Source organism: Bombina bombina, chromosome 1, assembly GCF_027579735.1.
Source record: "Bombina bombina isolate aBomBom1 chromosome 1, aBomBom1.pri, whole genome shotgun sequence".
Classification (NCBI taxonomy): domain Eukaryota; kingdom Metazoa; phylum Chordata; class Amphibia; order Anura; family Bombinatoridae; genus Bombina; species Bombina bombina.
The window spans coordinates 1,024,768,339-1,024,795,396 of NC_069499.1; the positions used below are offsets into that span (position 1 = coordinate 1,024,768,339).

At 39.1% G+C, this 27,058-nt stretch overlaps 1 protein-coding gene and 1 long non-coding RNA gene across 2 annotated transcripts in view; one reads left to right on the forward strand and one right to left on the reverse strand.

Annotated features, from left to right (window-relative positions):
* Positions 1 to 27,058, reverse strand: part of KIAA1755 (KIAA1755 ortholog) — a 243,446-nt gene that overhangs the window by 17,955 nt on the left and 198,433 nt on the right. The window contains exon 19 of the mRNA XM_053718698.1: positions 18,389 to 18,517. Within this exon, the coding sequence (XP_053574673.1) occupies positions 18,389 to 18,517 (129 nt within the window). The remainder of the gene's footprint in view (positions 1 to 18,388; positions 18,518 to 27,058) is intronic.
* The window catches only part of LOC128664248 (uncharacterized), a 40,650-nt gene that overhangs the window by 5,543 nt on the left and 8,049 nt on the right, over positions 1 to 27,058 (forward strand). The gene's annotated exons all lie outside the window — the stretch shown is intronic.

Consider the following 27,058-nt stretch of genomic DNA (forward strand, 5'->3'; position numbering starts at 1 on the left):
CTGCTATTTATAACATAGTGCACTACTTCTATTCATAACATAGTGCACTACATCTATTGGTCACACAGTGCACTACTTCTATTCCTCACACAGTGCTCTACTTCTATTGGCCACACAGTGCAGTACTTCTATTCATCACACCGTGCACTACTTCTATTTGTCACACAGTGCACTACTTCTATTCCTCACACAGTGCACTACTTCTATTGGCCACACAGTGCAGTACTTCTATTGGCCACACAGTGCACTACTTCTATTCATCACACATTGCACTACTTTTATTGGCCACACAGTGCACTACTTCTATTGGCCACACAGTGCACTACTTCTATTCCTCACACAGTGCACTACTTCTATTCATCACACAGTGCACTACTTCTATTTGTCACACAGTGCAGTACTTCTATTTATCACACAGTGCACTACTTCTATTCCTCACACAGTGCACTACTGCTATTTATAACATAGTGCACTACTTCTATTCATAACATAGTGCACTACATCTATTGGTCACACAGTGCACTACTTCTATTCCTCACACAATGCTCTACTTCTATTGGCCACACAGTGCAGTACTTCTATTCATCACACCGTGCACTACTTATATTTGTCACACAGTGCACTACTTCTATTCCTCACACAGTGCACTACTTCTATTGGCCACACAGTGCAGTACTTCTATTGGCCACACAGTGCACTACTTCTATTCATCACACATTGCACTACTTCTATTGGCCACACAGTGCACTACTTCTATTGGCCACACAGTGCACTACTTCTATTCCTCACACAGTGCACTACTTCTATTGGCCACACAGTGCACTACTTCTATTCATCACACAGTGCACTACTTTTATTCATCACACAGTGCACTACTTCTATTCATCACACAGTGCACTACTTCTATGTGTCACACAGTGCACTACTATTGTCACACAGTGCACTAATTCTATTCATTCATCACACAGTGCACTACTTCTATTTGTCACACAGTGCACTACTTCTATTCATCACACAGTGCACTACTTTTATTCATCACACAGTGCACTACTTCTATTTGTCACACAGTGCACTACTTCTATTCATCACACAGTGCACTACTTTTATTCATCACAGAGTGCACTACTTCTATTCATCACACAGTGCACTACTTTTATTCATCACACAGTACTACTTCTATTCATCACATAGTGCACTACTTCTATTCGTCACACAGTGCACTACTTCTATTCATCACACAGTGCGCTACTTCTATATATCACACAGTGCACTACTTCTATTCATCACACAGCGCACTACTTCTATTTGTCACATAGTGCACTACTTCTATTCATCACACAGTGCTCTACTTCTATTCGTCAAACAGTGCACTACTTCTATTCATCACACAGTGCTCTACTTCTATTCGTCAAACAGTTCACTACTTCTATTCATCACACAGTGCACTACTGCTATTCACCACACAGTGCACTACTGCTATTCATCACACAGTGCACTACTTCTATTTGTCACACAGTGCACTACTGCTATTGGTCACACAGTGCACTACTTCTATTCATCACACAGTGCACTACTTCTATTCATAACATAGTGCACTACTTCTATTCATAACATAGTGCACTACTTCTATTCATCACACAATGCACTACTTCAATACATCACACAGTGCACTACTTCTATTCATAACATAGTGCACTACTTCTATTCATAACATAGTGCACTACTTCTATTTGTCACACAGTGCACTACTTCTATTTATAACATAGTGCACTACTTCTATTCATAACATAGTGTACTACATCTATTGATCACACAGTGCACTACTTCTATTCCTCACACAGTGCACTACTTCTATTGGCCACACAGTGCACTACTTGTATTCATCACACAGTGCACAACTTATATTCATAACATAGAGCACTACATCTATTGGTCACACAGTGAACTACTTATATTCCTCACACAGTACACTACTTATATTGGCCACACAGTGCACTACTTATATTCATCACACAGTGCACTACCTATATTCATCACACAGTGCACTACTTCTATTTGTCACACCGTGCACTACTTCTATTCATCACACTGTGCACTACTTCTATTCATCAACACAGTGCACTACTTCTATTCATCTCACTGTGCACTACTTCTATTCATCACACAGTGTACTACTTCAATACATCACACAGTGCACTACTTCTATTCATAACATAGTACACTACTTCTATTCATAACATTTGCACTACATCTATTGGTCACACAGTGCACTACTTCTATTTGTCACACAGTGCACTACTGCTATTTATAACATAGTGCACTACTTCCATTCATAACATAGTGCACTACATCTATTGGTCACACAGTGCACTACTTCTATTCCTCACACAGTGCTCTACTTCTATTGGCCACACAGTGCAGTACTTCTATTCATCACACAGTGCACTACTTCTATTTGTCACACAGTGCACTACTTCTATTCCTCACACAGTGCACTACTTCTATTTGCCACACAGTGCAGTACTTCTATTGGCCACACAGTGCACTACTTCTATTCATCACACATTGCACTACTTCTATTGGCCACACAGTGTACTACTTCTATTGGCCACACAGTGCACTACTTCTATTCCTCACACAGTGCACTACTTCTATTCATCACACAGTGCACTACTTCTGTTCATCACACAGTGCACTACTTCTATTTGTCACACAGTGCAGTACTTCTATTTGTCACACAGTGCACTATTTCTATTCATCACACAGTGCACTACTTCTATTTATCACACAGTGCACTACTTCTATTGGTCACACAGTGCACTTCTTCTATTCATCACACAGTGCACTACTTCTATTCATCACACAGTGCCCTACTTCTATTCATCACACTGTGCACTACTTCTATTCATCACACAGTGCACTACTTCTATTGGTCACACAGTGCACTACTTCTATTCATCACACTGTGCACTACTTCTATTCATCACACAGTGCACTACTTCTATTGGTCACACAGTGCACTACTTCTATTCATCACACAGTGCTCTACTTCTATTCATCACACAGTGCACTATTTTATTTGTCACACAGTGCACTACTTCTATTCATCACACCGTGCACTACTTCTATTCATCACACAGTGCACTACTTCTATTGGTCACACAGTGCACTTCTTCTATTCATCACACAGTGCTCTACTTCTATTCATCACACTGTGCACTACTTCTATTCATCACACAGTGCACTACTTCTATTCATCACACTGTGCACTACTTCTATTCATCACACAGTGCACTACTTCTATTGGTCACACAGTGCACTACTTCTATTCATCACACAGTGCTCTACTTCTATTTGTCACACAGTGCACTATTTTATTTGTCACACAGTGCACTACTTCTATTCATCACACCGTGCACTTACTTCTATTCTATCACACAGCGCACTACTTCTATTTGTCACACAGTGCACCTACTTCTATTCATCACACAGTGCCTCTACTTCTTTTTTTAAATATATTTTTATTGAATTAAAATAATTCAAACAAACAATTGCCACATACAAACTGAGAAAGGAAGGAAAAGAGAACGCAGAGCAATACTTATATAATATTAGGTTAATATAGTGCATCTATTTCTATCCATTTAAAACAAACGAGAAGAAAAAAAAACTAAACAAAAAAAACAACAGAAATATAATCATCTTGAGTCTAGTAAAAACAGTGCATATTGTGCTTCTAAAACTATACACAGAGAAGACTATTCCTATGTCCTTATTACAATACACAGTGCTCTACTTCATTCGTCAATATCTATCATCAAGTGCACTACTTCTAATACTTCAACAAGTTCATTTCCACATACACAGTGCACTACATCTATTGGTCACACAGTGCACTACTTCTATTCCTCACACAGGGCTCTACTTCTATTGGGCACACAGTGCAGTACTTCTATTCATCACACAGTGCACTACTTCTATTTGTCACACAGTGCACTACTTCTATTCCTCACACAGTGCACTACTTCTATTTGCCACACAGTGCAGTACTTCTATTGGCCACACAGTGCACTACTTCTATTCATCACACATTGCACTACTTCTATTGGCCACACAGTGTACTACTTCTATTGGCCACACAGTGCACTACTTCTATTCCTCACACAGTGCACTACTTCTATTCATCACACAGTGCACTACTTCTGTTCATCACACAGTGCACTACTTCTATTTGTCACACAGTGCAGTACTTCTATTTGTCACACAGTGCACTATTTCTATTCATCACACAGTGCACTACTTCTATTTATCACACAGTGCACTACTTCTATTGGTCACACAGTGCACTTCTTCTATTCATCACACAGTGCACTACTTCTATTCATCACACAGTGCCCTACTTCTATTCATCACACTGTGCACTACTTCTATTCATCACACAGTGCACTACTTCTATTGGTCACACAGTGCACTACTTCTATTCATCACACTGTGCACTACTTCTATTCATCACACAGTGCACTACTTCTATTGGTCACACAGTGCACTACTTCTATTCATCACACAGTGCTCTACTTCTATTCATCACACAGTGCACTATTTTATTTGTCACACAGTGCACTACTTCTATTCATCACACCGTGCACTACTTCTATTCATCACACAGTGCACTACTTCTATTGGTCACACAGTGCACTACTTCTATTCATCACACAGTGCTCTACTTCTATTCATCACACTGTGCACTACTTCTATTCATCACACAGTGCACTACTTCTATTCATCACACTGTGCACTACTTCTATTCATCACACAGTGCACTACTTCTATTGGTCACACAGTGCACTACTTCTATTCATCACACAGTGCTCTACTTCTATTTGTCACACAGTGCACTATTTTATTTGTCACACAGTGCACTACTTCTATTCATCACACCGTGCACTACTTCTATTCATCACACAGTGCACTACTTGTATTGGTCACACAGTGCACTACTTCTATTCATCACACAGTGCTCTACTTCTATTCATCACACTGTGCACTACTTCTATTCATCACACAGTGCACTACTTCTATTCATCACACTGTGCACTACTTCTATTCATCACACTGTGCACTACTTCTATTCATCACACAGTGCACTACTTCTATTCATCACACAGTGCACTACTTCTATTGGTCACATAGAGCACTACATCTATTGGTCACACAGTGCACTACTTATATTCCTCACACAGTACACTACTTATATTGGCCACACAGTGCACTACTTATATTCATCACACAGTGCACTACCTATATTCATCACACAGTGCACTACTTCTATTTGTCACACCGTGCACTACTTCTATTCATCACACTGTGCACTACTTCTATTCATCAACACAGTGCACTACTTCTATTCATCTCACTGTGCACTACTTCTATTCATCACAATGTGTACTACTTCAATACATCACACAGTGCACTACTTCTATTCATAACATAGTGCACTACTTCTATTCATAACATTTGCACTACATCTATTGGTCACACAGTGCACTACTTCTATTTGTCACACAGTGCACTACTGCTTTTTATAACATAGTGCACTACTTCTATTCATAACATAGTGCACTACATCTATTGGTCACACAGCGCACTACTTCTATTCCTCCCACAGTGCTCTACTTCTATTGGCCACACAGTGCAGTACTTCTATTCATCACACTGTGCACTACTTCTATTCATCACACAGTGCACTACTTCTATTGGTCACACAGTGCACTACTTCTATTCATCACACTGTGCACTACTTCTATTCATCACACAGTGCACTACTTCTATTGGTCACACAGTGCACTACTTCTATTCATCACACAGTGCTCTACTTCTATTCATCACACAGTGCACTATTTTATTTGTCACACAGTGCACTACTTCTATTCATCACACCGTGCACTACTTCTATTCATCACACAGTGCACTACTTCTATTGGTCACACAGTGCACTACTTCTATTCATCACACAGTGCTCTACTTCTATTCATCACACTGTGCACTACTTCTATTCATCACACAGTGCACTACTTCTATTCATCACACTGTGCACTACTTCTATTCATCACACAGTGCACTACTTCTATTGGTCACACAGTGCACTACTTCTATTCATCACACAGTGCTCTACTTCTATTTGTCACACAGTGCACTATTTTATTTGTCACACAGTGCACTACTTCTATTCATCACACCGTGCACTACTTCTATTCATCACACAGTGCACTACTTGTATTGGTCACACAGTGCACTACTTCTATTCATCACACAGTGCTCTACTTCTATTCATCACACTGTGCACTACTTCTATTCATCACACAGTGCACTACTTCTATTCATCACACTGTGCACTACTTCTATTCATCACACTGTGCACTACTTCTATTCATCACACAGTGCACTACTTCTATTCATCACACAGTGCACTACTTCTATTGGTCACATAGAGCACTACATCTATTGGTCACACAGTGCACTACTTATATTCCTCACACAGTACACTACTTATATTGGCCACACAGTGCACTACTTATATTCATCACACAGTGCACTACCTATATTCATCACACAGTGCACTACTTCTATTTGTCACACCGTGCACTACTTCTATTCATCACACTGTGCACTACTTCTATTCATCAACACAGTGCACTACTTCTATTCATCTCACTGTGCACTACTTCTATTCATCACAATGTGTACTACTTCAATACATCACACAGTGCACTACTTCTATTCATAACATAGTGCACTACTTCTATTCATAACATTTGCACTACATCTATTGGTCACACAGTGCACTACTTCTATTTGTCACACAGTGCACTACTGCTTTTTATAACATAGTGCACTACTTCTATTCATAACATAGTGCACTACATCTATTGGTCACACAGCGCACTACTTCTATTCCTCCCACAGTGCTCTACTTCTATTGGCCACACAGTGCAGTACTTCTATTCATCACACAGTGCACTACTTCTATTTGTCACACAGTGCACTACTTCTATTCCTCACACAGTGCACTACTTCTATTGGCCACACAGTGCAGTACTTCTATTGGCCACACAGTGCACTACTTCTATTGGCCACACAGTGCACTACTTCTATTCCTCACACAGTGCACTACTTCTATTCATCACACAGTGCACTACTTCTGTTCATCACACAGTGCACTAATTATATTTGTCACACAGTGCAGTACTTCTATTTGTCACACAGTGCACTACTTCTATTCATCACACAGTGCACTACTTCTATTTATCACACAGTGCACTACTTCTATTGGTCACACAGTGCACTACTTCTATTCATCACACAGTGCACTACTTCTATTCATCACACAGTGCACTACTTCTATTCATCACACTGTGCACTACTTCTATTCATCACACAGTGCACTACTTCTATTGGTCACACAGTGCACTACTTCTATTCATCACACAGTGCACTACTTCTATTCATCACACAGTGCACTACTTCTATTTATCACACAGTGCACTACTTCTATTGGTCACACAGTGCACTACTTCTATTCATCACACAGTGCACTACTTCTATTCATCACACTGTGCACTACTTCTATTCATCACACAGTGCACTACTTCTATTGGTCACACAGTGCACTACTTCATCACACTGTGCACTACTTCTATTCATCACACAGTGCACTACTTCTATTCATCACACAGTGCACTACTTCTATTCATCACAGAGTGCACTACTTCTATTCATCACACTGTGCACTACTTCTATTCATCACACTGTGCACTACTTCTATTCATCACACAGTGCACTACTTCTATTGGTCACACAGTGCACTACTTCTATTCATCACACAGTGCTCTACTTCTATTTGTCACACAGTGCACTATTTTATTTGTCACACAGTGCACTACTTCTATTCATCACACCGTGCACTACTTCTATTCATCACACAGTGCACTACTGCTATTGGTCACACAGTGCACTACTTCTATTCATCACACAGTGCTCTACTTCTATTCATCACACTGTGCACTACTTCTATTCATCACACAGTGCACTACTTCTATTCATCACACAGTGCACTACTTCTATTCATCACACTGTGCACTACTTCTATTCATCACACAGTGCACTACTTCTATTCATCACACAGTGCACTACTTCTATTGGTCACATAGAGCACTACATCTATTGGTCACACAGTGCACTACTTATATTCCTCACACAGTACACTACTTTTATTGGCCACACAGTGCACTACTTATATTCATCACACAGTGCACTACCTATATTCATCACACAGTGCACTACTTCTATTCGTCACACCGTGCACTACTTCTATTCATCACACTGTGCACTACTTCTATTCATCTCACTGTGCACTACTTCTATTCATCACACAGTGTACTACTTCAATACATCACACAGTGCACTACTTCTATTCATAACATAGTGCACTACTTCTATTCATAACATTTGCACTACATCTATTGGTCACACAGTGCACTACTTCTATTCGTCACACAGTGCACTACTGCTATTTATAACATAGTGCACTACTTCTATTCATAACATAGTGCACTACTTCTATTCATAACATTTGCACTACATCTATTGGTCACACAGTGCACTACTTCTATTCCTCACACAGTGCTCTACTTCTATTGGCCACACAGTGCAGTACTTCTATTCATCACACAGTGCACTACTTCTATTTGTCACACAGTGCACTACTTTTATTCCTCACACAGTGCACTACTTCTATTGGCCACACAGTGCAGTACTTCTATTGGCCACACAGTGCAGTACTTCTATTCATCACACAGTGCACTACTTCTATTTGTCACACAGTGCACTACTTTTATTCCTCACACAGTGCACTACTTCTATTGGCCACACAGTGCAGTACTTCTATTGGCCACACAGTGCACTACTTCTATTCATCACACAGTGCACTACTTCTATTCCTCACACAGTGCACTACTTCTATTCATCACACAGTGCACTACTTCTATTCATCACACAGTGCACTACTTCTATTCATCACACTGTGCACTACTTCTATTCATCACACAGTGCACTACTTCTATTCATCACAGTGCACTACTTCTATTGGTCACACAGTGCACTACTTCTATTCCTCACACACAGGTAGATTACGAGTTTTTCAAACAGCCGCCTTGTGCGTGTGATATGGTTGCATTGAGCTCCATACCGCACAAAATACAAGCGCTGTTTTGACATGCTCGTGCACGCTTTCCCTATAGACATCAATGGGGAGAGCGGGCTAAAAAAAAACTAACACCTGCAATCGCTCCATTGATGTCTATGGGGAAAAAAATAAGTTATGTTTAAACCTAACACCCTAACATTACCCCATGTCTAAACACCCCTAATCTGCTGCCCCCGACATTGCCGACACCTAAATAATGTTATTAACCCCTAATCTGCTGCCCCCAACATTGCAGACACCTAAATAATGTTATTAACCCCTAATCTGCCGCCCCCGACATCACCGCCACCTAAATAAATCTATTAACCCCTAATCTGCCGCTCCCGATACCGCCACCACTATACTAAAGTTATTAACCCCTATTCCCCTGCACCCCAACATTGCCCACACTATAATAAATCTATTAACCCCTATTCAGCCGCTCTCCGACATTGCCGCCATTACATAAAGTTATTAACCCCTAACCTCTGGCCTCCCACATCATTACCACTAAATAAACCTATTAACTCCTAAACCGACAGCCCCCCACATCGCAACAACCTAAATTAAACTATTAACCCCTAAACCTAAACCTAACCTAACCCTAATGTAACCCTAACACCCCCTAACTTTAACATAATTACAATAGAGCTAAATTAAAGTTACAATTATTAACTAAATGATACCTATTTAAAACTAAATACATACTTACCTGTGAAATAAAAACTAGATAGGTACAATATAACTATTATATTGTAGCTAGCTTAGGTTTTTTTTTTATTTCACAGGTAAGTTTGTATTTATTTTAACTAGGTAGACTAGTTATTAAATAGTTACTAAATATTTACTAACTACCTAGTTAAAATAAATACAAACTTACCTGTGAAATAAAACCTAATTAGCCTTACACTAAAACCTACCATTACAAAAAATGAAAAAGCCTACCATTACAAAAAATAACACTAACTTCAACAACTGTAAGTGGATCTTCAGGGGTTAGTGTTAGGATTTTTTAAACTCTTTTGGGGTGTTTTTTTTTTTTAGCTCTTTTCATAAAAGAGCTAAATGCTCTTTTTCAGGGCAATGCAAAGGAGCTAAATGCCCTTTTAAGGTCAATGCCCATACAAATGCCCTTTTCAGGGCAATGGGTAGATTATGTTTTTGTTAGAGGTATGTTTTTTATATTTTGGGGGGTTGGTTGGGTGGTGGGTTTTACTGTTGGGAGGGACTTTGTATTTTTTTTTAGTTAAAAAGCTCTTTAAAGGGACAGTCTACACCAGAATTTATATTGTTTTAAAAGATAGATAATCCCTTTATTACCCATTCCCCAGTTTTGCATAACCAACACAGTTATATTAATATACTTTTAACCTCTGTGATTATCTTGTATGTAAGCCTCTGCAAACTGCCCCTTTATTTCAGTTCTTTTGACAGACATGCAGTGTAGCCAATCAGTGCCTGCTCCCAGATAACTTCACGTGCACGAGCACAGTGTTATCTATATGAAACACATGAACTAACACCCTCTAGTGGTGAAAAACTTTTTAAATGCATTCTGAAAAGAGGTGGCCTTCAAGGTCTAAGAAATTAGCATATGAACCTCCTAGGTTAAGCTTTCAACTAAGAATACCAAAAGAACAAAGCAAAATTGGTGATAAAAGTAAATTGGAAAATTGTTTAAAATTACCTGCCCTAGACTGTCCCTTTAACTAAGGGCAATGCCCTACTAAAGGCCCTTTTAAGGGCTATTGGTAGTTTATTATAGACTAGGGTTTTTTATTTTGGGTGGGCTTTTTTATTTTGATAGGGTTATTAGATTAGGTGTAATTCTTTTTTATTTTTGATAATTTCGTTTGTTATTTTTCGTAATTTATTGTTTGCTATTTTTTGTAATTTAGTATTTTTTATTTTTTGTAATTAGATAGTTTGTAATTTTTATAGTAGTGTTAGGAATTTGTAATGTGTATTTTAGTTTTGTTTAACCCCTTGAATGCTAACAGCGGCTCTGAGCCATCGCAAATTGTCCCAGTCAGGTGCTGGGGACGGTTCATAGCCGGGGCTTCCCGTTTTGCGCAGTGATGTCATGCACAATGACGTGATGACGTCACAGCACAAATTTATTTAAAATATACAATGCACAATATAGGGAAAGGGGGCATGCTGCTTAGAAACCTGTATATCAGGCATCTAAGCAGCTACAGACCCACCGTTGGAAAGGTAATCGCCTAACCTTTCCAACGGTATAAGTCTTGGGGATCTGGAAAAAATATATATTTAAAAATAGTAAAAAAAAAAAAAAAAAGCTTAAATCCAGGTGGGAAATGGCTTAGCACTCAAAGGGTTAGTTGGTAGTTAGTTTAATATTCGTTAAATAGTTATATTAGTATAATTGTTAGCTTAAACTTAGTTTTTTTTTTTATTTAACAGGTACGTTTTTATTTAATTTGAGATAGGGAAGTTGTAATTTTAATATAAAGTTAGGGGGGCGTTAGGTTTAGGGGTTACTAGCTTAAATTAGTTTATTGCGATGTGGGAGGCTTTCAGTTTAGGGGTTAATAGTTTAATTTAGTATATTTCATTGTGGGGAGCTTACGGTTTAGGGGTTAATAGGTTTATTATAGTGGCGGCGGTGTAGGGCTTAATAACGTTAGTATAGTGAGGGCGATGTGGGCGGACAGCAAATTAGGGGTTAATTATATTTAAATAGTATTTGCGATGTGGGGGCAGTGGTTTAGGGATTAATAACTTTATTATAGTGGTGACGATGTCAGGGAGCGGCGGAATAGGGGTTAATACATTTTATAAGTGGCAGCGATGTCGGGAGCAGCAGATTAGGGGTTAATAACTTTAATATAGTATTTGCGATGCGGGAGGGCCTCAGTTTAGGGGTTAATAGGTAGTTTATGGGTGTTGGTGTACTTTGTAACACTTTAGTTATGAGTTTTATGTATTGTATTGTTGCAGTTCAGATATTTCTGCAAGTTGTGGACTCTATCGGCTAGATTTGGAGTTTTGTCGGTAACGACCCGAAAAACTAACGCCGGCTTTTTTCTGGCCGCAGCATAAAAATAACTCTGGTATTGAGAGTCCACATAAAGGCTGCGCTAGGCTCCAAAAAAGGAGCGTAGAGCATTTTTAACGCAGCTTCAACTCTCGATACCAGAGTTGCTTACGCAAGCGGCCAGCCTCAAAAACGTGCTCGTGCACGATTCTCCCATAGGAAACAATGGGGCTGTTTGAGCTGAAAAAAAACCTAACACCTGCAAAAAAGCCGCGTTAAGCTCCTAACGCAGCCCCATTGTTTGCTATGGGGAAACACTTCCTACGTCTGCACCTAACACTTTAACATGTACCCCGAGTCTAAACACCCCTAACCTTACACTTATTAACCCCTAATCTGCCGCCCCGCTATCGCTGACCCCTGCATATTATTATTAACCCCTAATCTGGCGCTCCGTAAACCGCTGCTACTTATATTATCCTTATGTACCCCTAATCTGCTGCCCTAACATCGCCGACCCCTATATTATATTTATTAACCCCTAATCTGCCCCCCTCAACGTCGCCTCCACCTGCCTACACTTATTAACCCCTAATCTGCCGACCGGACCTGAGCGCTACTATAATAAAGTTATTAACCCCTAATCTGCCGCCCCCGCTATCGCTGACCCCTGCATATTATTATTAACCCCTAATCTGCCGCTCCGTAAACCGCCGCTACTTATATTATCCTTATGTACCCCTAATCTGCTGCCCTAACATCGCCGACCCCTATATTATATTTATTAACCCCTAATCTGCCCCCCTCAAAGTCGCCTCCACCTGCCTACACTTATTAACCCCTAATCTGCCGACCGGACCTGAGCGCTACTATAATAAAGTTATTAACCCCCTAATCCACCTCACTAACCCTATAATAAATAGTATTAACCCCTAATCTGCCCTCCCTAACATCGCCGACACCTAACTTCAATTATTAACCCCTAATCTGCCGACCGGAGCTCACCGCTATTCTAATAAATGTATTAACCCCTAAAGCTAAGTCTAATCCTAACACTAACACCCCCCTAAGTTAAATATAATTTAAATCTAACGAAATTAATTCACTCTTATTAAATAAATGATTCCTATTTAAAGCTAAATACTTACCTGTAAAATAAATCCTAATATAGCTACAATATAAATTATAATTATATTATAGCTATTTTAGGATTAATATTTATTTTACAGGTAACTTTGTATTTATTTTAACCAGGTACAATAGCTATTAAATAGTTAAGAACTATTTAATAGCTAAAATAGTTAAAATAATTACAAATTTACCTGTAAAAGAAATCCTAACCTAAGTTACAATTAAACCTAACACTATACTATCAATAAATTAATTAAATAAACTACCTACAATTACCTACAATTAACCTAACACTACACTATCAATAAATTAATTAAATACAATTCCTACAAATAAATACAATTAAATAAATTTGCTAAAGTACAAAAAATAAAAAAGAACTAAGTTACAAAAAATAAAAAAATATTTACAAACATAAGAAAAAGATTACAACAATTTTAAACTAATTACACCTACTCTAAGCCCCCTAATAAAATAACAAAGACCCCCAAAATAAAAAAATGCCCTACCCTATTCTAAATAACTAAAGTTCAAAGCTCTTTTACCTTACCAGCCCTGAACAGGCCCTTTGCGGGGCATGCCCCAAGAAGTTCAGCTCTTTTGCCTGTAAAAAAAAACATACAATACCCAAGCCCCCCAACATTACAACCCACCACCCACATACCCCTAATCTAACCCAAACCCCCTTAAATAAACCTAACACTAAGCCCCTGAAGATCTTCCTACCTTGTCTTCACCTCACCGGGTTCAACGATCTGTCCAGAAGAGCTCCTCCAATGTCCTGATCCAAGCCCAAGCGGGGGGGCTGAAGAGGTCCATGATCCGGCTGAAGTCTTCATCCAAGCGGGAGCTGAAGAGGTCCATGATCCGGATGAAGTCTTCATCCAAGCGGGAGCTGAAGAGGTCCATGATCCGGATGAAGTCTTCTATCAACGGCATCTTCAATCTTCTTTCTTCCGGATCCATCTTGCAGACCTCCGACGCGGAACATCCTGCTGGCCCGACGGACTAACGACGGATGACGGTTCCTTTAAGGGACGTCATCCAAGATGGCGTCCCTCGAATTCCAATTGGCTGATAGGATTCTATCAGCCAATCGGAATTAAGGTAGGAATATTCTGATTGGCTGATGGAATCAGCCAATCAGAATCAAGTTCAATCCGATTGGCTGATCCAATCAGCCAATCAGATTGAGCTCGCATTCTATTGGCTGTTCCGATCAGCCAATAGAATGCAAGCTCAATCTGATTGGCTGATTGGATCAGCCAATCGGATTGAACTTGATTCTGATTGGCTGATTCCATCAGCCAATCAGAATATTCCTACCTTAATTCCGATTGGCTGATAGAATCCTAATAAGTGTAGGCAGGTGGAGGCGACGTTGAGGGGGGCAGATTAGGGGTTAATAAATATAATATAGGGGTCGGCGGTGTTAGGGGCAGCAGATTAGGGGTACATAAGGATAACGTAGGTGGCGGCGCTTTGCGGTCGGCAGATTAGGGGTTAATAAGTGTAGGTAGGTGGAGGCGACGCATTCTATTGGCTGTTCCGATCAGCCAATAGAATGCAAGCTCAATCTGATTGGCTGATTGGATCAGCCAATCGGATTGAACTTGATTCTGATTGGCTGATTCCATCAGCCAATCAGAATATTCCTACCTTAATTCCGATTGGCTGATAGAATCCTATCAGCCAATCGGAATTCGAGGGACGCCATCTTGGATGACGTCCCTTAAAGGAACCGTCATTCGTCGTTAGTCCGTCGGGCCAGCAGGATGTTCCGCGTCGGAGGTCTGCAAGATGGATCCGGAAGAAAGAAGATTGAAGATGCCGTTGATAGAAGACTTCATCCGGATCATGGACCTCTTCAGCTCCCGCTTGGATGAAGACTTCATCCGGATCATGGACCTCTTCAGCTCCCGCTTGGATGAAGACTTCAGCCGGATCATGGACTTCTTCAGCCCCCCGCTTGGGCTTGGATCAGGACATCGGAGGAGCTCTTCTGGACAGATCGTTGAACCCGGTGAGGTGAAGACAAGGTAGGAAGATCTTCAGGGGCTTAGTGTTAGGTTTATTTAAGGGGGGTTTGGGTTAGATTAGGGGTATGTGGGTGGTGGGTTGTAATGTTGGGGGGCTTGGGTATTGTATGTTTTTTTTACAGGCAAAAGAGCTGAACTTCTTGGGGCATGCCCCGCAAAGGGCCCTGTTCAGGGCTGGTAAGGTAAAAGAGCTTTGAACTTTAGTTATTTAGAATAGGGTAGGGCATTTTTTTATTTTGGGGGTCTTTGTTATTTTATTAGGGGGCTTAGAGTAGGTGTAATTAGTTTAAAATTGTTGTAATATTTTTCTTATGTTTGTAAATATTTTTTTATTTTTTGTAACTTAGTTCTTTTTTATTTTTTGTACTTTAGCAAGTTTATTTAATTGTATTTATTTGTAGGAATTGTATTTAATTAATTTATTGATAGTGTAGTGTTAGGTTAATTGTAGGTAATTGTAGGTAGTTTATTTAATTAATTTATTGATAGTATAGTGTTAGGTTTAATTGTAACTTAGGTTAGGATTTATTTTACAGGTAAATTTGTAATTATTTTAACTATTTTAGCTATTAAATAGTTCTTAACTATTTAATAGCTATTGTACCTGGTTAAAATAAATACAAAGTTACCTGTAAAATAAATATTAATCCTAAAATAGCTATAATATAATTATAATTTATATTGTAGCTATATTAGGATTTATTTTACAGGAAAGTATTTAGCTTTAAATAGGAATAATTTATTTAATAAGAGTTAATTAATTTTGTTAGATTTAAATTATATTTAACTTAGGGGGGTGTTAGTGTTAGGGTAAGACTTAGCTTTAGGGGTTAATACATTTATTAGAGTAGCGGTGAGCTCCGGTCGGCAGATTAGGGGTTAATAATTGAAGTTAGGTGTCGGCGATGTTAGGGAGGGCAGATTAGGGGTTAATACTATTTATTATAGGGTTAGTGAGGCGGATTAGGGGTTAATAACTTTATTATAGTAGCGCTCAGTTCCGGTCGGCAGATTAGGGGTTAATAAGTGTAGGCAGGTGGAGGCGACGTTGAGGGGGGCAGATTAGGGGCTAATAAATATAATATAGGGGTCGGCGGTGTTAGGGGCAGCAGATTATGGGTACATAAGGATAACGTAGGTGGCGGCGCTTTGCGGTCGGCAGATTAGGGGTTAATAAGTGTAGGTAGGTGGAGGCGACGTTGTGGGGGGCAGGTTAGGGGTTAATAAATATAATACAGGGGTCGGCGGTGTTAGGGGCAGCAGATTAGGGTTACATAAGGATAACGTAGGTGGCGGTCGGCAGATTAGGGGTTAAAAAAATTATTTGAGTGTCGGCGATGTGGGGGGACCTCGGTTTAGGGGTGCATAGGTAGTTTATGGGTGTTAGTGTACTTTAGAGCACAGTAGTTAAGAGCTTTATAAACCGGCGTTAGCCCAGAAAGCTCTTAACTACTGACTTTTTTCCTGCGGCTGGAGTTTTGTCGTTAGATTTCTAACGCTCACTTCAGACACGACTCTAAATACCGGAGTTAGAAAGATCCCATTGAAAAGATAGGATACGCAATTTACGTAAGGGGATCTGCGGTATGGAAAAGTCGCGGATGAAAAGTGAGCGTTAGACCCTATTTTGAGTGACTCCAAATACCGGCGGTAGCCTAAAACCAGCGTTAGGAGCCTCTAACGCTGGTTTTCACGGCTAACGCCAAACTCCAAATCTAGGTCTATGTAAGTCCAGATATGAATGAGAGAAAGGGTTGAACAGCTGCAGTTGCCTCCATTAAAGGGACAGTCAACACCAGAATGTTTTTGTTTTAAAATATAGATAATCCCTTAATTACCAATTCCCCAGTTTTGCATAACCAACACAGTTATAATTATACATGTTTTACCTTTGTAAAACCTTGTATCTAAGCCTTAGCAGACTGCCCCTTATTTCAGTTCTTTTGACAGACTTGCATTTTAGCCAATCAGAGCTGACTCCATGGTAAATTCACGTGCATGAGCTCAATGTTATCTATATGAAACACATGAACTAATACCCTCTAGTGGTAAAAAACTACCAAAATGCATTTAGATTAGAGGCAGCCTTCAAGGTCTAAGAAATTAGCATATGAACCTCCTAGGTTTAGCTTTCAACTAAGTATACTAAGAAAATAAATTAAAATTGGTTATAAAAGTCAATTGGAAAGTTGTTTAAAATTACATGCCCTATTTGAATCATGAAAGTTTTTTTTGGACTTGACTGTCCCTTTAAGATAAAAAAGGCAAACAATGTTTTTTTATCTACAAACAATAAAAGTATCTGTTATACAAGATCATTTTTCATTTTTGGTAAAACACCCCATAAACGTAAATATAAATATACTCCTAATGTATTTCTTAAATCAGTGTTTTTCATTTCCAGTCCAACGGGGCAGATTCTCATGATATCTGAACTAGAGCGCAGGTGTAATAATCAACTGATCAGTGAGAGCAGGTTAGTAACCATAGTTACTAATCCGTTGATTATTTCACATTTACACTATTTCAGATATTATAAAAACCTGGTCAATTGGTGTGCCCTGGGGACTGTAGATGAAAAACACTGATTTATGAAATACATTAGGAGTATACTCAAACTCTGATTTCAGTACTTTATAACATTTTAAAGACAGATCCCTTTATAAATATCTCTATTATCACAATGCTTTTAACATCAGATCCAAGTGAGAGTCCCTAGGCAGCTAACTGATCTACCTAATTGACAAATCCAGACCTCCAGACACAAACTACTCTGCTCATAGATATACCATTCTCTATTTAATGATGTACACTGCTCTGGAAGATACACATACAGAATTGCACAAATATACACACTGCTTTGCACATAGTCACAGTAACACACAAATCCACAAATCAACTATCAAGTGTACTTTTCTGTTTTCAAGACAGAGCTCTCTGACACCTATTCCTTGGTACATAAAGTGCCCCTCTCACCTCTGCCAGTAATTTCCACTCCCGCTAGACCGGGAATTGCTCTGCTGCTGATGGCAGCATCACTTGGTTGGATATCGCTAAAAGGTTTGCACCCAAGACCGGAGAAAGCTCGTTCTTGTTTTCGCAGCTCTGTAAAAGAAATAGAGAGCAAGTGTTATAAAAGCATTGTGGGAACTTGGTATCCAGCTAGGGCCAGGTCATGTATAAAGAGGTGAGAAATTATTACATATCGTGAAGTATTACTATTGCAACCGTTTCATATTTGGATTTAACCTGTATTTGGGAAATGTGAACTAGATCAAAATCTGAGTGAAGCAAATGAAGTTTTTTATTATAATGTGGATGTATGAAATGTCTTTCCCTTCTAAATAGCTATTATAATAGGGGGATTTTTTTTTAACTGCTTTTATTAGGCTCTGATGTCTGTAAAACCAAACCAAAGCTTTGGTGGTTCATGTGTTAGCTGTTCTATGAGACAAGTATCCCACACATTTTATGTTCAAATGATGGAGATACCAGTTTGAGTGTGTTATTTAGCTTGTATGGCCCTACATTTTATTTTCACACAGATGAGGGTATATTAGGGTACTGGCAGGAAGTTATGTGTTCCTTATAAGCTGTTTGTGGGTATTTGGGGTCAATGGCTGTTTATATAGAGCTACATGCAATAAGGTCATATTGAATATACTAGGGAAACGCCAAGTTAGAGTGCTAGCAGTATAAAACATATTTATTTTTGGAGTAATAAAATAACACACTTATTAACTATAAAGGCTACTTAGTAATATGTTAAAGAAAACTCCAAATCTGAATCTGCTTTAACAGAAAAAGCATTCAGCTAGATTACGAGTTATGCACGCTATAGGGAAATTAACGAACGCAACAAAAGTTGCGTTATTTAACCCTCTATAGCGGTGCCATTACAAGTTTTCAAACAGCCGGCTTGTGCCTGCGATATGGCTGCGTTGAGCTCCATACCGCACACAATTCAAGCACTGTTTTGACGTGCTCGTGCACGCTTCCCCCATAGACATCAATGGGGAGAGTGGGCTAAAAAAAAAGTCTAAACACCTGCGATCGCGGAATGAAAAGCTCCGTAACACAGCCCTATTGATGTCTATGGGGAAAATAAAAGTTATGTTTAAACCTAACACCATAACATAAACCCCACATCTAAACACCCCTAATCTGCTGCCCCCAACATCGTTGGCACCTACATCATGTTATTAACCCCCGATATTGCCTCCACCTAAATAAAGTTATTAACCCCTATTCCACCGCACCCCAATATCGCTGCCACTATATTAAAGTTATTAACCCCTATTACGCTGCTCCTGGACATTGCTGCCACTAAATAAAGGTATTAACCCCTAAAACTCTGGCCTCCCACATCACTATCACTAAATAAACCTATTAACCCCTAAACCGCCAGCCCCCACATCGCAAGACCTAAATTAAACTATTAATCCCTAACCCTAACGTAACCCTAACCATAAACTCTAACACCCCCTAACTTTAACATAATTTAAATAGAGCTAAACTAAAGTTACAATTATTAACTAAATAATACCTATTTAAAACTAAATACGTACTTACCTGTGAAATAAAACCTAAGCTAGCTACAATATAACTAATAGTTATATTGTAGCTAGCTTAGGTTTTATTTTTATTTCACAGGTAAGTTTGTATTTATTTTAACTAGGTAGACTAGTTCGTAAATAGTTATTAACTATTTACTAACTACCTAGTTAAAATAAATATAAACTTACCTGTGAAATAAAACCTAAGCTGCCTTACCCTATCACCTAACATTAGTGATGTTGTGAATAGTTCGCCGGCGAATAGTTCCCGGCGAACATAGCATGTTCGCGTTCGCCGCGGCGGGCGAACATATGCGATGTTCGATCTGCCCCCTATTCATCAATGAGTCATCATTGAGTAATACTTTGACCTTTTACCTCACAGTCAGAAGAAACATTCCAGCCAATCAGCAGCAGACACTCCCTCCCAGACCCTCCTACCTCCTGGACAGCATCCATTTTAGATTAATTTAGAAGCTGCATTCTTAGTGAGAGGAGGGACAGTGTAGCTGCTGCTGATTTAATAGGGAAATTGATAGCTAGGCTAGTGTATTCAGTGCCCACTACAGTCCTGAAGGACTCATCTGATCTCTGCTGTAAGGACAGCACACCAAAAAGCCCTTTTTAGGGCTAGAACATCAGTCTGCTTTTTTTTTTCCTGTGTAATCTAATTGCAGTTGCCTGCCTGCCAGCGTGTGTGTCAGGGTCACAGCGTATAATGTGCCCACTTGCCCAGTGCCACTCACACGTGTGCGTTTCAGGGCCTGCCAGGGCACAGTGTCACCCCAGAGCAACTCATATCTGGTGTAACAGTAGTGTAGATTTAAAAAAAAAAAAAACACTTTTTTGACTGTGTAAAATAATAGCAGTCAGTTTCCTTCACACGTGTGCGTTTCAGGGCCTGCCTGCCAGGGCACAGTGTCACCCCAGTGCAACTCATATCTGGTGTAACAGTAGTGTAGGTTTAAAAAAAACAACACTTTTTTGACTGTGTTAAATAATAGCAGTCAGTTTCCTTCACACGTGTGCATTTCAGGGCCTGCCTGCCAGGGCACAGTGTCACCACAGTGCAACTCATATCTGGTGTAACAGTAGTGTAGATTTAAAAAAACAAAACAATTTTTTGACTGTGTTAAATAATAGCAGTCAGTTTCCTTCACACGTGTGCGTTTCAGGGCCTGCCTGCCAGGGCACAGTGTCACCCCAGTGACACTGGGGTGACACTACCTGATCGATACAACATCATACCTGATGTTTTAAAGCACGTTATTGCAAACAATTTAGGAATTTTAGGTGATTTATGCCCTTTATGGCTTAAAACCAGACTCTGCATCAACTATGTAATTTTCCATGGGAGTTTTTCCATGGATCCCCCTCCGGCATGCCACAGTCCAGGTGTTAGTCCCTTTGAAACAACTTTTCCATCACTATTGTGGCTATTAAGAGTCCCTGTGGGTTTTAAAATTCGCCTGCCCATTGAAGTCAATGGGGGTTTGCCCGGTTTGCCAACTTTTGGGGAAGTTCGCGTTCGCTGTTCGCGAACCCAAATTTTTTGGTTCGCGACATCACTACCTAACATTACAAAAAATAAAAAACACTGAAATTACAAAAAATAAAAATACCTACCATTTCCAAAAAGTAACAAACGAAATGATCTAAAACAATAAAAATTATTTCTATTCTAATACCCTTTAAAAAGTAAAAAAAAACAACCCAAAATAAAAAAGCCTAATCTAGAATAAACTAAAAAGGGCCCTTAAAAGGGCCTTTTGTGGGCCCTTAAAAGGGACTTTTGTAGGGCATTGCCCTAAAGTTAACAGCCAATAGGATGAGAGCTTCTGAAATTCTATTGGCTATTCAAATCAATTTCAGTAGCTCTCATCCTATTGGATAATTTGAATTTCCAAAATGAAATCAGCTAATAGGAAATGCAAGCGACGCTATTTTGAATCGCGTACATTGCATAGAAGATTCAGTATACGGCAGCGTATGAAGAGGATGCTCCGCACCGGATGTCTTCAGTATATACCGGCTCTGCGCCGCAAGGATCAAGATAGAAGATGCCGCCTGGATGAAGATAGAAGAGGCCGTCTGGATGAAGATTTCTTGCCACCTGGATGAAGATCGTTCAAGTGGGACTTCAAAAACTGAAAGTGGATCGTCGAGGGGTTAGTGTTAGTTTTTTTTTAAGGGTTTTTTGGGTGTTTTCTTTTTTTAGATTAGGGTTTGGGCAGCAAAAGAGCTAAATGCCCTTTTAAGGGCAATGCCCATACAAATGCCCTTTTCAGGACAATGGGTAGCTTAGGATTTTTTAGAATTAGGTTTTTTATTTTGGGGGGTTGGTTGGGTGGTGGGTTTTACTGTTGGGGGGTCTTTTATATTTTTTTCAGGCAAAAGAGCGGATATCTTTGGGGCAATGCCCCACAAATGGCCCTTTTAAGGGCTATTTGTTGTTTATTGTAGGCTAGGTTTTTTTATTTTGGGTGGACTTTTTTATTTTGATAGGGCTATTAGATTAGGTGTAATTCTTTTTTATTTTGGATAATTTAGTTTGCTATTTTTCGTAATTTAGTGTTTGTTATTTTTTGTAATTAGATAGTTTGTAATTTTTACAGTAGTGTTAGGATTTTTTTAATATGTAGTTTAGTTTTATTTAATTGGTAGCTAGTTTAATTTTAGTTTAATAATTATATTACCGGTAGTTTAATTGTTTAGACTTAGTTCTTTTAATTTGACAGGTAAGTTTTAATTTAATTTAAGATAGGGAAATCGTAATTTTAATATAAAGTTAGGGGGGCGTTAGGTTTAGGGGTTACTAGTTTAAATTAGTTTATTGCGATGTGGGGGGCTTTCAGTTTAGGGGTTAATAGTTTACTTTAGTATATTTTGTTGTGGGGGGCTTGCAATTTAGGGGTTAATAGGTTTATTATAGTGGCGGCGGTGTAGGGCTTAATGACTTAACTATAGTGGGGGCGATGTGGGCGAACGACAGATTAGGAGTTAATAAAATTTAAATAGTGTTTGCGATGCGGGAGGGCGGCGGTTTAGGGGTTAATAACTTTAATATAGTGGTGACGATGACGGGGAGTGGCGGAATAGGGGTTAATAAAAAAACTTAGTGGCGGCGATGTCGGGAGCAGCAAATTAGGGCGGGGTTAATAACTTTAATATAGTATTTGTGATGCAGGAGGGCCTCGGTTTAGGGGTTAATAGGTAGTTTATGGGTGTTTAGTGTACTTTGTAATAGTTTAGTTATGAGTTTTATGTAACAGATTTGTAGAGTAAAACTCAAAACTACTACTTTTATATTGCGAAACGAATCTTGTCGGCATAGGGTGTAACGCAAGCTTGATAGCCTCACCGCAAAACTCGTAATGGCTGCGCTATGGAAGTCCCATGAAAAAACGTCATTTTTACGTTAGCATTATTTCACCCTCCATAGCGCTGCCATTTCGAGTTTTTGAAAAGCCGGCTTGTGCGTGTGCGATATGGTTGAGTTGAGCTCCATACCGCACAAAATACAAGCGCTGCTTTGACGTGCTTGTGCACACTTTCCCCATAGACATCAATGGGGAGAGCGTGTTAGAATGAAAAGCTCCGTAACGCAGCCCCATTGATGTTTATGGGAAAAAAAATGTTATGTTTAAACCTAACACCCTAACATAAACCCCACGTCTAAACACCGCTAATCTGCTGCCCCCGACATCGCCGACACCTACATAATGTTATTAACCCCTAATCTGCCGCTCCCAATATCGCCAACATCGAAATAAATCTATTAACCCCTAATATGCCACTCCCGATATCGCTGCCACTCTACTAAAGTTATTAACCCTTATTCCCCCGCACCCCAACATCGCCCACACTATTATAAAGATATTAACCCCTATTCCGCCGCGCCCCGATATCGCTGCCACTAAATTATGCTATTAACCCCTAAACTTCTGGCCTCCCACATCACTACCACTAAATAAACCTATTAACCCCTAAACCACCAGCCCCCACATTGCAACAACCTAAATTAAACTATTAACCCCTAAACCTAACCGTAACCCTAACCCTAAACCTAACCGTAACCCTAACCCTAAACCTAACACCCCCTAACTTTAACATAATTATTAACTAAATAATACCTATTTAAAACTAAATACATACTTATCTGTGAAATAAAACCTAAGCTAGCTACAATATAACTAATAGTTATATTGTAGCTAGCTTAGATTTTATTTTTATTTCACAGGTAAGTTTGTATTTATTTTAACTAGGTAGACTAGTTAGTAAATAGCTACTAACTATTTACTAACACTAACTACCTAGTTAAAATAAATACAAACTTACCTGTGAAATAAAACCTAAGCTGCCTTATACTAAAACCTACCATTACAAAAAATAAAAAAACTACCATTACAAAAAATAAAAAACACTAAAATTACAAAAAATAAAAAACTACCATTTCAAAAAATAACAAATACAATTATCCAAAACAATAAAAATTAAAAAAACACCCCAAAATAAAAAAAATCCTAATCTATAATAAACTACCAAGGGCCCTTAAAAGTGAATTTTGTAGCCCCCTGGGCCTTTTGTAGGGCATTGCCCTAAAGAAATCATCTTTTTTTATACAAAAGAAAAACAAACACCCCCTAACAGTATAAAAAAAAAACACTCCCCAAACCCACAAAATAAAAATAAAGTAAAACCTAATCTACTCATTGCCCTGAAAGGGGCATTTGTATGGGTATTGCCCTTAAAAGAGTATTCAGCTCTTTTTCCTGCCCTTAAAAGGGCATTCAGCTCTTTTAAGAAATGCCCAACTCCTAATCTAAAAAAAAAAACACTCCAAAAAACTTTAAAAAAACCTTACACTAACCCCTCTTTACATACTCATAGTTGTTAAAGTCCCACTTGAACGATCTTCATCCTGGCGGCTCCATCTTCATCCATCGCGGGACCGGCATCTTCTTCATCCCTGCGGAGGTGGAGCGGTCAATGCACAAATGCGGAGGTCCAGGCAAAGGTCCAAGGAGGAGGTCCAGGCGGAGGTCCAAGGCAGAGGTCCAGGGGGAGGTCCATCGATCTGACGTGGAGGTCCTCTTCATTCTATCGTCCGCCGCACACTGAGGATTTAAACAGTCAAAAGGATTTTAGCAGCCCTAATTCCTATTGGCTGATTTAAATTTCTCAGCCAATAGGAATGCAATAATACCCCAGTATAAAAGGGGTACTTTGCATTTCAATCCTCAGTGTGCAGTGGAGGATCCCAAGAAGAGGACCTCCCTGTCGGATCGATGGACCTCCGCCTGGGTCTCCACCTTAGACCTCTGCCTGGACCTCCACGCATTGACCGCTCTACCTCCGCAGGGATGAAGAAGATGCGGTCCCGCAATGGATGAAGATGGAGCCGCCTGGATGAAGATGGAGCCACCGGGATTAAGATTGTTCAAGCGGGACTTCAGCAACTGTGAGTACCTAAAGAGGGGTTAGTGTTAGGTTTTTTAAGGTTTTTTGGGTGGGTTTTTTTTTAGATTAGGGGTTGGGCATTTCTTAAAAGAGCTAAATGCCCTTTTAAGGTCAGGAAAAAGAGCTGAATGTCCTTTTAAGGGCAATGCACATACAAATGCCCTTTTTAGGGCAATAGGTAGATTAGGTTTTTTTAGTTATGTTTTTTTATTTTGGGGGCTTGGTTGAGTGATGGGTTTTACTGTTCAGCGGTCTGTATTTATTTTAAGGGAAAAGAGTTGATTTCTTTAGGGCAATGCCCTACAAAAGGCCCTTTTAAGGGCTATTGGTAGTTTATTGTAGGCTAGTGGGTGTTTTTATTTTGGGGGGGCTTTTTTATTTTGATAGGGCTATTAGATTAGGTGTAATTTTTTTATTTTGGATTATTTTTTTCGTTTGTTATTTTTCGGAATTAAGTGTTTGTTATTTTTTTACTTTAGTATTTTTTGTAATTTAGTATTTTTTATTTTTTGTAATTGTTCATTTAATTTTTTTAGTACGATTAGGTTTTTTAATTTGTAATTTAGTTTATTTAATTTGTAATTTAGTTTATTAATTTGTAGTTAGTTTAATTTTATTCTAATAGTAATGATGTTTAAATTTAGTTTTTTTAATTTCACAGGTAGATTTTTATTTATTTTAAGATAGGGATCTTTTAATTTTAATTTAAAGTTAGGGGGTGTTAGGTTTAGGGGTTAATAGTTTAATTTAGTTTTTGGCGATGTGAGGGGCTGGCATTTTAGGGGTTAATAATGTTTATTTAGTGTTAGTGATGTGGGAGGCCAGAGGTTTATGGGTTAATAACTTTATTTAGTGGCGGCGATGTCGGGGAGCAGCAGAATAGGGGTTAATATATTTATTATAGTGTGGGCGATGTTGGAGTGCAGGGGAATAGGGGTTAATAACTTTAGTATAGTGGCGACAATGTTGGTGAGCTGCGGAATAGGGGTTAATAAATTTTATTAGTGGCAGTGATATGGGGAGCGGCATATTAGGGGTTAATAATAAGTTTAATATAGTGTTTGCGATGCGGGAGGGCCTCGGCTTAGGGGTTAATAGGTAGTTTATGGGTGTTAGTGTACTTTGTAACACTTTAATTATGAGTTTTATGTAACAGTTTTGTTGCGTAAAACTCATAACTACTGCTCTCAGATGGCGGTACGGATCGTGTCGTTATAGGGTGTAACACAAGCTCTTTAGCCTCACCGTGCAAAACTAATGGCAGCGCTATGCAAGTCCCATGAAAAAACGTAATTTTTACAAGTGCGGGACTGACTTTGAGTTACAGGCTAAAAGGCTTGTGGTACAGCTATACTGACAAGACTTGTAATGGCTGTGGTGCTGTTTTAACGCTGAAATTAGCATCTTTTCAGCGTTAAAACACGAGCGCACAACTCGTAATCTACCTGATTGTTTATTAGTAGAATTTATATTGTACTAATAAAAAAAGACCTGTACTAACATACGTCCCGTTTTGAAAGGGACAGTACCGTTATTTTATGTTTTTTTCCCTCTCCCGTCGTTTCTTTATTAATAGTCATTTTGTCCCGTTTTGAGGGTTATCAGACCGTGCGGGCAGCGCAAGTGTAAT